This window comes from Ascidiella aspersa, chromosome 9 (genome assembly GCF_963924565.1).
Source record: "Ascidiella aspersa chromosome 9, kaAscAspe10.2, whole genome shotgun sequence".
Lineage (NCBI taxonomy): Eukaryota > Metazoa > Chordata > Ascidiacea > Phlebobranchia > Ascidiidae > Ascidiella > Ascidiella aspersa.
The window spans coordinates 23216598-23232196 of NC_139455.1; the positions used below are offsets into that span (position 1 = coordinate 23216598).

General features: G+C 35.9%; 1 protein-coding gene across 1 annotated transcript in view; it reads right to left on the bottom strand.

Moving 5' to 3' along the window:
- LOC146133678 (uncharacterized) overlaps positions 1-15509 on the bottom strand; it is a 41272-nt gene extending 25763 nt beyond the window's left edge. The window contains exons 1-15 of the mRNA XM_083397825.1: positions 15383-15509; positions 13306-13449; positions 12028-12225; positions 11560-11672; positions 10706-10797; positions 10209-10279; positions 8882-9119; positions 7996-8114; positions 6789-6912; positions 6077-6246; positions 4954-5097; positions 3294-3425; positions 2393-2487; positions 1738-1874; positions 1186-1245 (exon numbers count right to left, since the gene is read on the bottom strand). Coding sequence (XP_083253951.1) covers positions 1186-1245; positions 1738-1874; positions 2393-2487; positions 3294-3425; positions 4954-5097; positions 6077-6246; positions 6789-6912; positions 7996-8114; positions 8882-9119; positions 10209-10279; positions 10706-10797; positions 11560-11672; positions 12028-12225; positions 13306-13449; positions 15383-15424 — 1879 coding nt within the window. The 5' untranslated portion in view covers positions 15425-15509. The remainder of the gene's footprint in view (positions 1-1185; positions 1246-1737; positions 1875-2392; positions 2488-3293; positions 3426-4953; positions 5098-6076; positions 6247-6788; positions 6913-7995; positions 8115-8881; positions 9120-10208; positions 10280-10705; positions 10798-11559; positions 11673-12027; positions 12226-13305; positions 13450-15382) is intronic.
- Between the last annotated feature and the right edge of the window lie 90 nt (positions 15510-15599).

Here is a 15599-nt window from a genome sequence, read left to right on the forward strand (position 1 = left end):
TAAAGACCAAACCATTTAAAAACAGGACTAATGCCGAAAGTCTTAAATGCTAGAAGGAGCTAAAAGCAATTCATAGAAATCTTGAAGCTTAAGGCTTAACATAGATTTCCACAAGATTCGCGGATTTGTCAAGATTAATTCCCCCCAAAAAATATTTGGAAACTTATTTTGAAATGTTCTAAAGTTACGAGTTATTTAAATCAAAAAAACGAGTTATGTTTTAAGGTTTTTTTTTTGGACAAGTTTTATTATTATATAGCGACACAATAAAGCGAGTGCGAAAGAAAAAAAGAGGCGAGATAAAAACAAGAGGTTGTCGTAAGACATGTAATGATCTGTATTGTCGATAAGATGCGCGTAATCCAATATGCCAGCATTAATCATAGTCTTTATAAAAAAGGTTTGTTTACGGTATTGAACCTGGTCGTTAATCCACAACGGTCTACCGTTCCTTAGATTTGTAAACATTATGCTAATCAACTGTTTGCAGTCCGCAATTGTTTTTCTGATAGTTTGCAAAGGAATCAGTTTTCGGGCTTTTTGAGAGAGGGCAGACTGGCTTCCGCGAAGCCAACATTCTATTTCATTGTTGCTTATACTACTTCTTTCCAGTTTTTTCCAAGGCGCCTTATAACTGTCATCGAATAGTTATGTTTTAAGGTTAACTAAAAGACTCGACCGAAGTATTTGTGCTGCCACCAAGTGAAAACTATTTTTTTATATAGGGGATGTTAAGATTTCCGCTAAACATTGCATCATGTATATGGGGGTTTAATGACATGACTTGTTCTTTTTTTGAAAAGACTTGACTTGGACTAAAGTTATTTCAAAACGACTTGTTAGCTTACAACACTGAAGAGGTGTAGTTAAAATTTGGAATCGAAGGATAAACGAGGAACATAGAATATCATTATACAAAACGGTGGAACAATGCCACTTTCTTTTTTGTCTAGTTCTTGCTTGTATTGTACGCTTGCAAAAAGGCAAACAAATATTACCGTAAATATGCTGAAAGGGAATCACGTTAAAAACTAAACACGCCTAAAACTAATGGGAATATGTTTTATACACCAATTTTTAACAAACCTCTAACAAAACGATAAACGAGGTGTAATGACGAACATTTCAGATCTTTTATTTAATCCAACCTAGAACAATATATTACAACAAAGCAGATGTCCTTACCTCTCGTTTTGCTGAGGGCGGATTTTCGTCGTAACTTATCCCCAGACTCTTGTTTTTGGCCTACAACAAAAAAAACAATAAAAATTTTAATGATGCAGCCGTTAAAATAGCATGATTAAGATACCCATATGTTAATAGTATTTACCTAAAATGTACAATTTTTAAATGAATTCGAACGAAAGATAAACACACATTTGCGTTTAACAAGTGTTATCTAACCCTTGCTTTTCGACCAACGATTACGGCTAACGTATTAATATAACATCGAAAGACATTGGCGTATGATTGTTTCTTGACTCGCTCCTGTGTGAGTCTTTGTAGCTCAGTTGGCAGTGCGACGGTCCTGGTATGACCGAAGGTCGTGAGTTCGAACCTCACCGAAGGCTAGTTGTTTTTCTAGCCTGGCATTGCTTGCACTACAATCCTGATCAGGCTGAAATATTTCGGTAAGCCTCTCCAAAGGCATCTTGAGCAACATTAAATTTTATCAAGTTAATCCTGGCCTGCATTGTTTTTGCAAATACGCAAAGCTGCCGACATCATTATACTTACCAGCTTGTTCCGGTTGAACCTGGGTTGTAGGGGCTTTCCCTTGGGGCTGCTTGAAAGAAGGGGGTTCACCAGTTGGGGCGAGTTTGTTGGGCAGTTGAAATGGAATCGATTTGGTTGAGTCCGATTTTAGTGCCGGACTATCAAACAAATTAAAGGTAATAACTTGGTAATACAATTCACTTTGGACCATTTAGATATATATTAATTATATTATAATAATCAAAACCAGCTCCTCTGGCAATTGTAATTGTTAATCAACGTTCCGGCAACCTATTCAAATCGCCTTTATCAGGGTTGAATGACACCGAACACTCATAGTAGAATATACTATGTCCTGGTAGCAACAGTTTATATATTAATTATAGCAGATGGTTATGTTATAATTAGGGCGAGACTTTACCTAAAAAGTCAAAACATTGTCAAAATTTACACGTCAGGCTAGGTCAAAAAATTATTTTAAGTCAAAATCGTTTACAAAATGCACAAAAACCGTTCATAAATTTAACAAGAACAAAAATATTTTTAAGTCAAAATAGGTAAAAAACAATCGCCCTAGTTTTACCTTAAAATGGCAAAAAACGTTCGTGACCAGACAAATTGTGCATAAACTTAATAAAAATGAAAAATCTCAGCATTTAAGCATTTTCACACAAACCTTGGATCTGCGGATTGCGAAACTTGAACAAACGATCGCGAAGGTTGGTTTTTGCCGGTGTCTGGGGCATCCCCTAGAGTGGGAGAGGCAAATTTCTGCAAAATAAAATTCCATTGATCATAATTTGCTTGAAAGATACACACACATATGTGTTCAACAACTTTAGTATAGCCCTTCTGAAGTTGATTTTTGAATAACGATTACGGCTTACTTATCATAGTACATCGAAAGCCATCGCAGACTAACTGAATTAGTCGATTATTGGGGGAACACGCAAAAGACCTAAAAAGCAATACCACTTAAAGCAGAAAAAATCAATAAAACAGAGTTTCAAAAACAACGACGAAAAAAAAGCCAAATACGTAATAATACATACGACACTAAATAAGACATAAACCTGTCGGAATAACCCTAAATTTTTGGACCTGTTTTGGGTTATTGTTGGGTAATGGGTGGGGTTAAAAAATGGGTTAGGGTTGAAATTATTAGGGGAGTTTATAATGTACTTAGGAGTGGGGTTCGGGGTTAGTTAAAGTGTTGTTTAGGCCTGATTCTGACCCTTTAGGTCTTATTCCAACGGTTTTAGGACGTATTCCAATTTAGACGCCATTACGACTATTAGGTATCAGTCCCATTTAGTTCTTATTCCGAACTGTGTTTTATTTCGACGCTAATGTTGTTTTTATATAGGTCTTTTAGCTGGAGTCCGATCAATGATGCAAGCAAGGCAGGCAGAAGAAAAACAATTCGCCCGCAGTTTATGGCCGAAGGTCGTGAGTTCGAACCTCACTGCAGGCTATAGTTGCTTTTTAGCCTGCCTTGCTTGCATCATTGATCGACCTGCGAGGTCACCAGCAAAACGGCGCATCTACAACGCCTAAGCAAACAACAAGACTTTTACCACGGGGGTAGGGTTGGCCAGCATCGAGAAGGAGTTGGTGAGCGACTTGGCGGCCGGGGAATTCCCCCTGGGTTCCTCGGTCACCTGCTGCAATTGGCCGGTGCCGAAACCCTGAACCGGTGTGAGGGTAAGCTGTCGGAAACAAACAATAAGCTTAAAGTAGGTTTCTGGTTTGGGTAAGTTGAAAAGATTTAGTTAACGACAGCGTTCTTTGTAAACAAGTAATTGAAAAATGATTTGAGTCCCAGTAAAGTCATTTGTAAAATAATTAAAGTCTGAGTCAAGTCATTCGAATAATAACTTAAGTCCAACTGAAGTCATTCGTATAATAACTTAAGTCCAACTAAAGTCATTCGTGAATTAACTTAAGTCCAACTGAAGTCATTCGTATAATAACTTAAGTCCAACTGAAGTCATTCGTACAATAACTTAAGTCCAACTAAAGTCATTCGTGAATTAACTTAAGTCCAACTGAAGTCATTCGTATAATAACTTAAGTCCAACTGAAGTCATTCGTACAATAACTTAAGTCCAACTAAAGTCATTCGTGAATTAACTTAAGTCCAACTGAAGTCATTCGTATAATAACTTAAGTCCAACTGAAGTCATTCGTACAATAACTTAAGTCCAACTGAAGTCATTCGTATAATAACTTAAGTCCAACTAAAGTCATTCGTGAATTAACTTAAGTCCAACTGAAGTCATTCGTACAATAACTTAAGTCCAACTGAAGTCATTCGTACAATAACTTAAGTCCAACTGAAGTCATTCGTACAATAACTTAAGTCCAACTGAAGTCATTCGTACAATAACTTAAGTCCAACTGAAGTCATTCGTACAATAACTTAAGTCCAACTGAAGTCATTCGTACAATAACTTAAGTCCAACTGAAGTCATTCGTATAATAACTTAAGTCCAACTGAAGTCATTCGTACAATAACTTAAGTCCAACTAAAGTCATTCGTGAATTAACTTAAGTCCAACTGAAGTCATTCGTACAATAACTTAAGTCCAACTAAAGTCATTCGTGAATTAACTTAAGTCCAACTGAAGTCATTCGTACAATAACTTAAGTCCAACTGAAAGTCAAGTCTGGTTGAATAAAAATCAAGTCGAGTTCCAGCCCAAGTCATCGGTTGCCCGAGCCAAGTCCAAGTCATAAATAACCAAATTTAAGAAAAATTCCTAAAAGAAAACATTTCAATTAAACCCAAGTTGATTGTCCAAAAGCGTTTAAGTCAGGTCAGGCCAATACTACGTTCCAGCGTACTATTAAAACCTTAAACTAAGACGGAAATAAAATGTGTATCAAAAGTTAGAAACCAGGTAAAGCGCCTAAGCACTTACTTGTGAAGGACTTCGAAAAATAACTTAAGACCAAGTTTGTTTGAATAAATAACAAGTTAAGCCAAGTGATACTTCAAATAAAATGTGCGAATTGTTTTTTTGTTGGCCGTGCTTGGGTGTCATTTTTGGTTTTGCCCTTATGAGTTTGAATCACTGCTTTACAGTTTTACAAATACAAGTATTGTTTACAGATTTAAAACAACATCCACACTTCGTCTATGTTCCACCGTAACTCTAAAATATAACCACTAAGAAGGGAATAGAAATTTGTATAAAAATGGAGGGGAATCAGGTAAAGCGCCTAAGCACTTACTTGTGAAGAGTTACCGTCGTTAGCTTTCAACAGGCCAGTCTTGGGTGTGCTGGTTTTGACCAGGAGCGACGGTTTTCCCGATAACTTCTGCTTCCCGTTTGGCGTGAATGTTGGTTTGGCGGCTCCGAGATCGAACCTTCCAGGCTTCGTCGCAAATAAATAGTTTTTTTTTTACCGTTTCGAATAACTTTTTATTCATTTTCAACATAGCGAGAAGGCACTGATTCTAAATGTATATACTGCTGCTGAATATGCTCCAATATACAATTATACATTTTAGTTAACGATTCAACAGCGATATTAATAGACTTTAAAGTCATTAAAGCGAAATAGGAAACATATGTTGACGTGGTTTAATAAAGATGCCGAATTTAGCTGAATTGTTGGAGGTAGTAGTAAGACGCAGTAATAATATAAAAGCCTATAAAGAGGTAGGTAACATTTTGAACGTTTTAAATGAATTTTTATTTATTTTCAACACGATATACTTTTGTATGGGCTTTGATATCCTCACTACGTTATACTACAGCCTCCAACCACTATGCTTCACATAATAAATCACGTTTAGCGGGAAATGCTGAAGTAGCTATAATGAGTGCTGCGGTGTTAAAAATAAAGAAAGGGATATTGAAAAACGTTCAAAATGATACCTACTTCTGTATGGGCTTTGATATTCTTACTACGTACCTACATCGTACGCTTGGAGATTGTTAGGTGCAAACGTTGCTTTTGAGGCACCAATTACGAAAGGGCTATTTTTGGTCAGTTTGGCTTTTTGTTATTTTTTTCAATAAATACATATACCTCTACAATTAGACTTAAGAGTATAGGATTACGTATTTTCGGCTTTTTTTAATTTTTTCTGGCGTGTTTACTTTTTGAAAAAAATAAAAATAAAAAAGATGCCATAGAAACAAGTACAAATGTTTGCGTGTGATGTCCAGGAATTTCACACAGAATCTGTTTCAATGAGATAGTTTGATATAGGGTTGTTCATCAACCTTTAAAATACAAATAAAACTAAGACTAAAAGGTTTCGCGCGAATTTGACGAAATATTTGAGTAACAAGCTTATAATTGAAATTAATATAAGAAAATGCAACCCAGGAATGTCACCCACCACACTGCTGACTGCTGCGGCCCTCTCCCCCTCCGTACCCAACTGCTGGGGGGTGACCACCAAATCGGGGTAATCCCCTGGGGCTTGGAGGTTGAGCATGTGGAACAAGCAGAGTCGTCCTTCGTTGGAGAGCATCGCGTAGATTGGAGCAGGGCCAACTTCTCTCGTGTCGTCTGCGCGGGAATCGATATTAAATCCCCGCTTTTCGATATTAAATCTCCACTTTTCGATATTAAATCTCCGCTTTTCGATATTAAATCGCCGCTTTTGTTATTGTTTTAACATTCGGTGTAGGGATGTCCGATAGTATTGGATCGGCGTCGATACCCGATGCCAAGTGCCAGTATCGCTACTCCGATACTTGGGTGGTATCGGTGCCGATCCGATACTATTTAGTACAAGAATTTCAGCAATGATTTGCGATTCAACTCGGCAATTATAATGTGAAAGTTAACGTTGAAAGAAAAAGGAGTTTAGCAACTGGAGATAACTTAACTTCTTAATGATAATGCAAGTTTGAGCCTAATATATTGAAAAAAATGACTTTACAACGTTTCATGGCGTAACGTTTTGACGTAACTTTGTAAGGTAATCTTGAAAATATATTTTCATGCGCCAAATATCTGACAAGGCATAAAATTAAGAATTTACTTAATCAATATAGGTAATTATGAGCAGGACTTAATTGGATTTGCTTCAGGCACCCGATACTTGCCTATCACAATACGTTCAGTAGCTGTGAGAATAACCGATGTGCCAACTGGCAACGTGTCGACGTCATCCAGCATAGGGAGCTGGGCTCGGCAAGCGTCGTCCAGGTTCCAAATCTCCCAAACTCCCTGGTATAAGTTAAGGTGGTGAGTTAAGAAGTGTCCTTAATAAAAAGTTTTACTTTTGTATTTATTGTGAAAAGTTACCAATTTGAGTGTACAATGCGTGGACAAAATCCCTGGTATAAGTTAAGGTGGCGAGTTAAGAAAAACTTTTTCGACAAAAAAATTTACTTTTGTGTGAATTGTGAATTGTACGAACGATTTGAGTGTACATTTTACGAACTAACTCCCTGGTATAAGGTAAGGTGATGAATTAAGGAAAAGTGTCCTTAATAAACAGTTTACGTTCAGAGTGAATTGTGAGAAATTAAAAATTTGAGTGTACACTCTCATAAGTTAAAGTGGTAAGTTAAGAAAAAGCGTCATTGATAAATAGTTTCACTTTTGTGCTAATTGTGAGATGTTAACAATTTGAATGCATATTGCGTGGAAAACTCCCTGGTAAGTTAACAAAAAGTGTTCTTATTATTTAGTTTTACTTTTGTGTGAATTGTGAGAAGTTAACGATTTGAGTGTACACTCTCATAAGTTAAAGTGGCAAGTCAAAAAAAAGCGTCATTGATAAATAGTTTCACTTTTGTGTTAATTGTGAGATGTTAACGATTTGAGTGTAACTTGGGTGGACAAATATGAATAAAAAGAACATAGTTGTATAATATGATTATATATATTTTATCATGATAGGGCGAAATATATAATAAATTTAAAAGACGGATTTGAATCAGAATATATTTGACGACCATTTGAGTGTTAAATTTGTTAATTACTCATGCCAATAACAAAAATAATTTTCTAATTTTTTACTTTGGTCTTTGGGTGTATATCACTTGTGTAAGAGTAAATTAAATCCCGGAAATTCGGACTATATTTTATCCGCATACCCAATATAAAAAAAGAAAAAATACATCTAACCTTATTCGTAGATGTAAATGTCGTTTTAAAAAACAGCAAAAAAATCGATTGCAAAACAAGATTTAAAAAAAATTGATTAAAGTTGCACTAAAATAACAGAATTAACAGAAATGTTGGTGTTTGGGTGTATATCACTTGTGTCAAAATAAACCATTTTTTAATTTTTTGGTTTACTACCTCGGCTTTATTTTTTCCGATAATGGCGGTTTCAGAAGCTCGCGATGACGCAAGCACGAAGGTGTTCCACTGGTCCAGGTATGACGTCATGAAACGCGGCGCTTGTGGGCCGGCCATGCCTTAACGTTATGAACATAAGAAATTTAAAAGTAAAATCACATCGCAACGGCTTACAAAGCGGTAAATGATGAATTAAAGATTTTCTCGCGAACACAAAAACTAGTCACGATGGTATTAACAAAACTACTTCCTTGAACTTTTTTGCATGTTGCGTCTCACCTCATTTCTGCATTAAACAATTTTATATTACAGCAATTGCGGCAGAGGCAACAAGCAGTTTAACGTAATAATTAACAACAAATTTAACGGGGTTAGTGATTTTTCATATCTTAGCAGTGTTTTTTTTTTTTTTTTCGAAAACAGTAAATTTTGCTTAAACTTGACAAATCACGGTTGTCTGAAAGCTTTCCTGTTTTCAAATTACAAATTTCCAGTTACAGCGTCATCTATAGTTAATTTAACAAAATAGCTGAAACCAGTTGTGCTTTACGTTTTTCAAAACTAAAGTGGCGCTATTCAAAGACAAATTGTACTAAAATATTGAAAAGCTTTTGGTCGTACAACCGTCTATATCAGGTCAAAGTAGAAATTTCTAAAACGGTTGTGCTAACACCTGTCAAGATTTCTATACAACCGGATTACCACATTAAGAATTGGACATTGGAGCATTATAGTTGGGAGGTTGTAGTAAGACGTAGTAAATCAAAGCCGATGCAGAAGTAGGTTGCATTTTGAACGTTTCGAATAAATCTTTATTTATTTTCAACTTCAGAATTAGATAAATACGGCCATTTATAAAGATAGCTACAACTAATTTGCAACCCACCAAAGCAAGGGTCCTCGTAATTTCGCCAGGCAACCGATTTATTCTGTTCCTTTGCGGGTGGCAGGTTGGCGAAGAAAAGGCTCGGCTGGCTGTCCAAGTCCTCGGCGCCGTCAGGGCGTTCCGGGCGGGCCACATACGTCACGGCCACCTGGAGAGTGGACAGCCACAAGAGGTCGCACACCATCACGTTACGATCGATGTATTCGCAAACCGGCACCGTTCGGCGAATTTCCATTGCCTAAAAATAAAAAAGTAGGTATGTGCAACGTTTTTTAAAAAAAACAAAAACTAAAATACCATTTTTTCATCTGGACGCATATTTATTAAAGCTGAAAAACTAAATTAAAAACAAAACTTTATATAGTCGCAAACCGGCACCGATCGGTGGATTTCAATTGCCTATAGGAAGAAAAAACTTCCGTGCAACGTTTTTTTTTTATTTTTTTTTTTTTTATTTTTTTTTTTTTCTGTCCGTGCAACGTTTTTTTTTAAATAAAAGAAAAAAAGCAAAGCATATTTTTTGTCATTTATTTTGTCAGAGCTTCTCGATTTTTCTTTCTCGTCGCATATTTATCAAAGCTGAAAAACGAAATTTATAAACTCCCTTTACATAATCGCGAACCGTTCGGCGAGTTTATATTTCCTATAGGAAGATAAAAACAGGTACGACTGCAACGGTTGTTTCATAAAAAAAATGAAGTATATTTTTTGCCATTTATTTTGGCCGGGCTTTTCGACCTTTTTTTTCAGGACGCATATTCATTAAAGCTGAAAAACTAAATTTAAAAATGTCCTTTATATACTCGCACCGGCACCGTTCGGCGATTTTCATTGCTTGTGGGAAGATAAAAAAAAACATTACAATGAATGAAAACAAAATGGTCGTTATTTGGGTAAAGTTGTATTTTATTGCCAATTGGTCATACTAAAGGTATTTTCCCTCAGAATTGAGAAAGTCGGAGTTATCGAGTATTCTAGCATCGATGAGGCTTCAAGTAAAATGTTTGCAATGGTTTCAAACTTACATGACCTGCTGCACCCTTGTATAGGCTTACTTGGCCTTCTTGCTTATCAATAAAATACCAACTTTTTTGCGGCGTCCAGGAAACTAAGGCTAAATAAAAGAGCGAAGCTTTGGCGACCCGGAACAAAGCACAGATTTTTTAAAGAGAACAAAACATGAAACAAATAGCATAGGGAAATTCGAAACTAATATGAGTTATGTCGTCGTATATGATCGCACAATTTTCTCAAATTTGGAATAAATCTTGCTAAGAAAAATTAGTGAAAATGTAGGGTTAGAGTATAAATTATGTTACAAACCAACCGGTGTGTATTGCTGAAGTGATCCATCTTTTCTTCCAATCATCATTTGCTTTCCCCTTGGACTCCAACAAACTGAAGATCAAACATCAATATGCCATTGTTTTTTTTTGTAGTATAAATAAATACAGTGCTACTTATGGACTTTTAGAATTAAATCAGGTTGGGCATAGCCACTCTTAACAGAAAATGATTTAAAATGTGCAAATATATGTCTTACAACATAAAACACTAAAACTCTTATGTTCTTTTTTAGCAAATAAATCATTTTATGTTCTTATTAGTAAATAAACCACCAAATGGTACACATTATCGGAAAGTTATTTAGAGGCAATATACCACCTACTTTAATTATTATGCAAAGTATAACAAAAAAATTAGACAGGAACATTTACTGCCATCTCAAGGATTAGGTAAGAGCTGGAATACACTACTATCAAAAAACCTAAATTTCTTATGCAATAAGTGTAAACGATTATTCTGCACTCAGTAAGAACATACCAGAGCAAGCTCCAAATTCTGCTTGTTTCTTCGCTAACTCCTGAACAGTGTCCTTTACACAAAGAATTTGAAACTCTCCACTTGACAAGCATCTGTAATTGAACAACATAGTCACAAAAAGCCTTACAGCGACAATAAATAGGATTGTATTATTTTTAGTGAATGTTTGATTGTTCGCCAGGCCACACCTAATAAAGGTTGTAAGCCTAATTAACAGTTTTCATGTTTATTAATTTTATGCTAAATAGGGAAACTGTTTTGATGTTTAAAGCAAGTATTACAAGAACAATCATTAGCCAAAATGTGGTGTTAGTATTAAAAAAGCATAAATGCTATAACATTAACATTTAAAAATATTTGCAATATTAGGCTATATTTTGACTGTTTAAGCCAGTGATTCCCAAACTGTGTGCCGCGGCAGACTAGTGTGCCTCGAGAGATTGCCAAGTGTGCCGCGAAACTTTTTGTAATTTTGGAAAACAAGTAATTTGTATTACTTACCGAAGCGTTACATGCAAGCATTTTAGGCTTAACATGCACTATCCATTACAAATTTATATAATTGAGACATTAACATACAGTTGTTGTGTGTTAAGAGCGATTGTAAAGTTACTACATTGTAGTTCTGGTAAAAGTGTGCTGCGAAATATTTAAGTTTTTTTAGTGTGCCACAAGCTAAAAATGTTTGGGAACCACTGGTTTAACATCTTGGTATAAAGATACAAATTCAATTTTTTAATTCTTTGGACAGGGTTTAATAGGTGGTACAGAAATGGCCACAGAGTTGTCATACAGACAAACTGGTACTTTATTGACATGTTTAACCAAATGTAAGGGGATAGTTAGCTTCTTACATTGCAAGATAAAAAGTATTTTCCAGTGATGGATTCCAGTGTAGGTCAATCACCAAATCTGATGTCACTTTGCTCAGACATTGAACGGCGAATGGTGTCTTTGTTGACTTTGTCTGCAAATATAAATAGTTTTAAAGAAAACGATAAAAATAAATTGCAAAATTGTAAAAGAGCTTTATACAATTTTTCAACAAAACAAAAAGTAATATTTTTTGCTTAGTTGAAATTCAATTTATTACAAATTGAGTTCAACTTGTTTTTTTTATTAAATAAGCACCTTCAGATGGGTTAGATCACTTTTGTTGAACAGTGTGTGTATCTTTCATTAGTTTTTATATTACTAGAAAAACTGTCTATACACTGAGCATATGCTGTTATGCTTCCTTTGTTCTCAAGCATGTTAGCCCATGCATAGATATTGCGTACAAAACTTGCAATATATAAGCATATGTATGAAAAAAACTTTACCGTGTTGATCAAATTTCTGACGTCAAAGAAAGAAGCCAGGAGTCCCTTTTCCCCAGAACCACAAACAACTAAAGTTAAGTTGTCCGAGCTGAATGCCATCCAATGAGGGGGTGACCGGAGGGTCACGGAACAAATTGGGTTTGGTGCCACATTTTCTTCTGCACCAAACACTTTCAGCAGATCGGCAGTTAAATATACCTGAAAAAATTGCAATAATCTCTAGTTTTATTTTTGAAGCATATTGGTTGGAGCATAGGGATGCCGAATATGGATGTGTAGAGCGTTTTTAGACGCCCTAGATACCTGCAGCACAGTTTTAGTTAACCAAAAGTGTTCAAAACTTTCCTGAATTACACATACACGATTACACGGGAGCCAAAAGTATATTTTTAATTTTGCATAAAGGCATTTTTTTTTTATTTCGTTCCGTTTTGCCCATGTCAATAGAAACTTTTTTAGTCTAAAGGCGCCATAAGAAAGTTATAAAAGGTAAAAAGGTTTGTTTCAGCAATAACATGCAACAGCACGAAGGCTGTTGTAAAATCAGAAATTTTGCACCGGTTAGAAAATACTGCACTGGAATTTTGAAAGTTCGGCGCCTATGGATTGGAAGTTGTAGTAAGACGTATAAGCTGCAAAGACTAATTAAGATTGAAAACTTTTGGGGGATGCAGGGGGATGTTTGAGCAGTTTGAAAGCTTGACGCTGTAATTACTAAATTTATGCAGCTGTAAAAAAGTTACTTCTAAAATTTGCAAAGTGATAATAAAGTTACTCCCAAAATTTGTGCGTTTGAAATAAAGTATCACAAAAATGTTAGGTTGATTTAATTTTGCACATTTGATCATTTTCTTATGTCTGAACACACTTCACAGAACTATTTTATGTCACACCGGGCTCACACAGACCAAAACTTGAAATATGGAAGGTAATAAACTAAAATAACTCCGGCGATAAAATTGGTCTACATAAGACACAAAAATTTCTCTTAAATGTTTCTGAATTTCAAATCAATTTAACTTTAAACATACTCTCCAAGTATATAAAATGGTAACGAATCAATTACACCAAGAAATAGCATTTTTAGTTGGATTGTTCACGTGTTTCGGTTTTATTCTGTGAGTGTGTTTTCTAAAAATAGTTTACTTGACAAACTAAACACAAAATATTGGCTCAAAAAATAATGCCAGATAATTAAAATTGACAGAGTATGACACAAACAAACAAAAAGAATTCAACCTAAATATATAAACACCAATGATGTATGAACGGAAATACCTTGAAGCCTTCACTGCCACCAACAGCAATGAGACCATATTTGTTTGCGACTGTCAACAAATTGCAACGGGAAGTATTCTTAGAGTTGTTCAGGCTTTGTGAAATTGGCAAGGATAGGAATTCACGAAATCCAAACTCTGTCGCCTGAAAAGAAAGAAAAAATAGAATCCTTCAAACATATTTTTACGACAAATACCATGAATATGATGGTTGTACCAGTATGCATTTCATGACATTTTATGCAGAAAATTTCGAAACTGTAGCACCAAAATTCAAGCTGAGCAGGAGTGCTGTTGTGTGTTTTTGCACACTACTGAAAACAATTCCACAATACAACCTTTTTAGGATTTTAGGTGGGCAATAATACCCTTTAAGTTAAGCACCCAAATTGCTTTAAATGATATTGGGTGTACCCAGTCTGATTTCATGGCACTTGACGCCATGATCTTGGCCAGTCTGGAAAGTATGGCAGATCTCAACGTGATCTCCTGTGTAAGGCCGAAAAAATCCAGGTCCGGGTGCAACAAAGGTAAAAAAGTGCACCTAGTTGCACTTTCAAATTTCCGGGTGTACTTAATGATTTTGGAAAGCACTCTTTATTGCATACATTGCACCCAGATTGGAAACTTTGGATTTTGCACGGGGGAGGCGATATTGCAGCTTGAAAAATTTGCGCAGCTGTATATAATACTGTTAGTTGTAAAGTTTGCATGGCTGAAACTTGAGTACTTACTAAAAACCGTTGAAAAAGCGCGACAAAAGTTTTGCGCGTTTGAGCAATTTTGCGTGGCTGGCCGTATTTTACATTAAATGCGCGGTGATGGCCGTGGCTGAGCGGGACACTGCGTGGAGGAGTTATCCAGGCCTTTCTTTCCAACCGGGCATGGCACTGTAAACTTATGCCCCACAAGCGTTTTACATATTGGGGTGTAGTTTTTTTCGGAGTGCACTTTTAAAATGTAAAAAAAACTCATGGGTGCACTTGCCATACTTTCCACAGTGGGTCTTGGGCAGGCCTGCAGAGTCGGTTAAAAATAACCAGAGTCCCTCTCTGGTCAAATGTGTGATTTTGTCGAGTCCTGAGTGCGACCCTGACTCTAGGCCTGTATTCCGCATGTTTATGTAAATAAAATAACGTGAATATTCAGCAATCGACTTATAGGGGTGTCATATAATTCATGTACTCACAATACATGGTTGGATAATATTCTACCATTTGCTATTCTACCTTTACAATTGTCAAATTGGCGGACATATTAGTTTTAAAATTCAGTACTGTGCATGTGCATTATCGGACTTGGCACTCAGGTAGATTTCCGTGGTCTTACTCAAGTTCCGAGTCCAACAAAACAAACCGACTCCTGAGTCCGTAGCCCTGGTCCTGGGTGTGCAAAACCAAATTTTGAAGTGTGCAGGGGTGCAATTATGTTTTTAGCACAACTTAGGTTGTAAATCCTATAACAATTTACCTTTTTTTCTATGTTTAAAAGCACCATATGCCAATTCAGGTGAGCACACAAATTGAGTTTTAGAAAAAATATCGGGTGTGAACCTGCCACATAATGCAGACTGGCTGCATAGTTCCAGTGGTGCTTCTTTTGGCGCTCTTTCACTTATGTACGTGAAAAGTTATGCAAAAAACAAAACAAAATAATACTGCATACCACAACGCATATTGTTTGGGTTAGGGTGCCGGTTAGCGTTTGGGTGAGGGTGGGTCAAGTAATATTATGTTTATTATTAATAATAACTTGACCCACCCTCAACCAAACGCTAACCCGCACCCTAACCCAAACAATATGCGTTGTGGTATGCGGCATTTGAAGAAAGTTTTTTTTTTTATTAATTTTTACGTACAATAGTGAAAGAGCGCCCTTCTTTTTGAGACCTTGGTGAGGTGCAGAAATCCTGCCACAATTTAATCTTTTAACAAAATTTACTTCCACAACTTCATTGGTGCACATAAATTTCTTTAAAAAATCGTGATGTACACTTCTCACATTACGCAGAATTAATAACTTTTGAGTTATGTCTCCCCTTTGAAAATATTCAAGGTCGATTTTCACGTTATACTTACAGATTTCGGTACTTCCGGCGGAAAATCGTCTTCTTCAGCCATATTAGTATTTTAAAAACTATAAAACACGCTGACACAAATTATTTAATATTTCGGCACAAGACTAGTCCGCACTGATTTCAGACTTATTTTTTTAATTTAGTTTATAGTAGTAGAAGTAGACCATGACCATGGTATACCATAGTGATACAAAATGGTGGTATATAAAACAATGTAA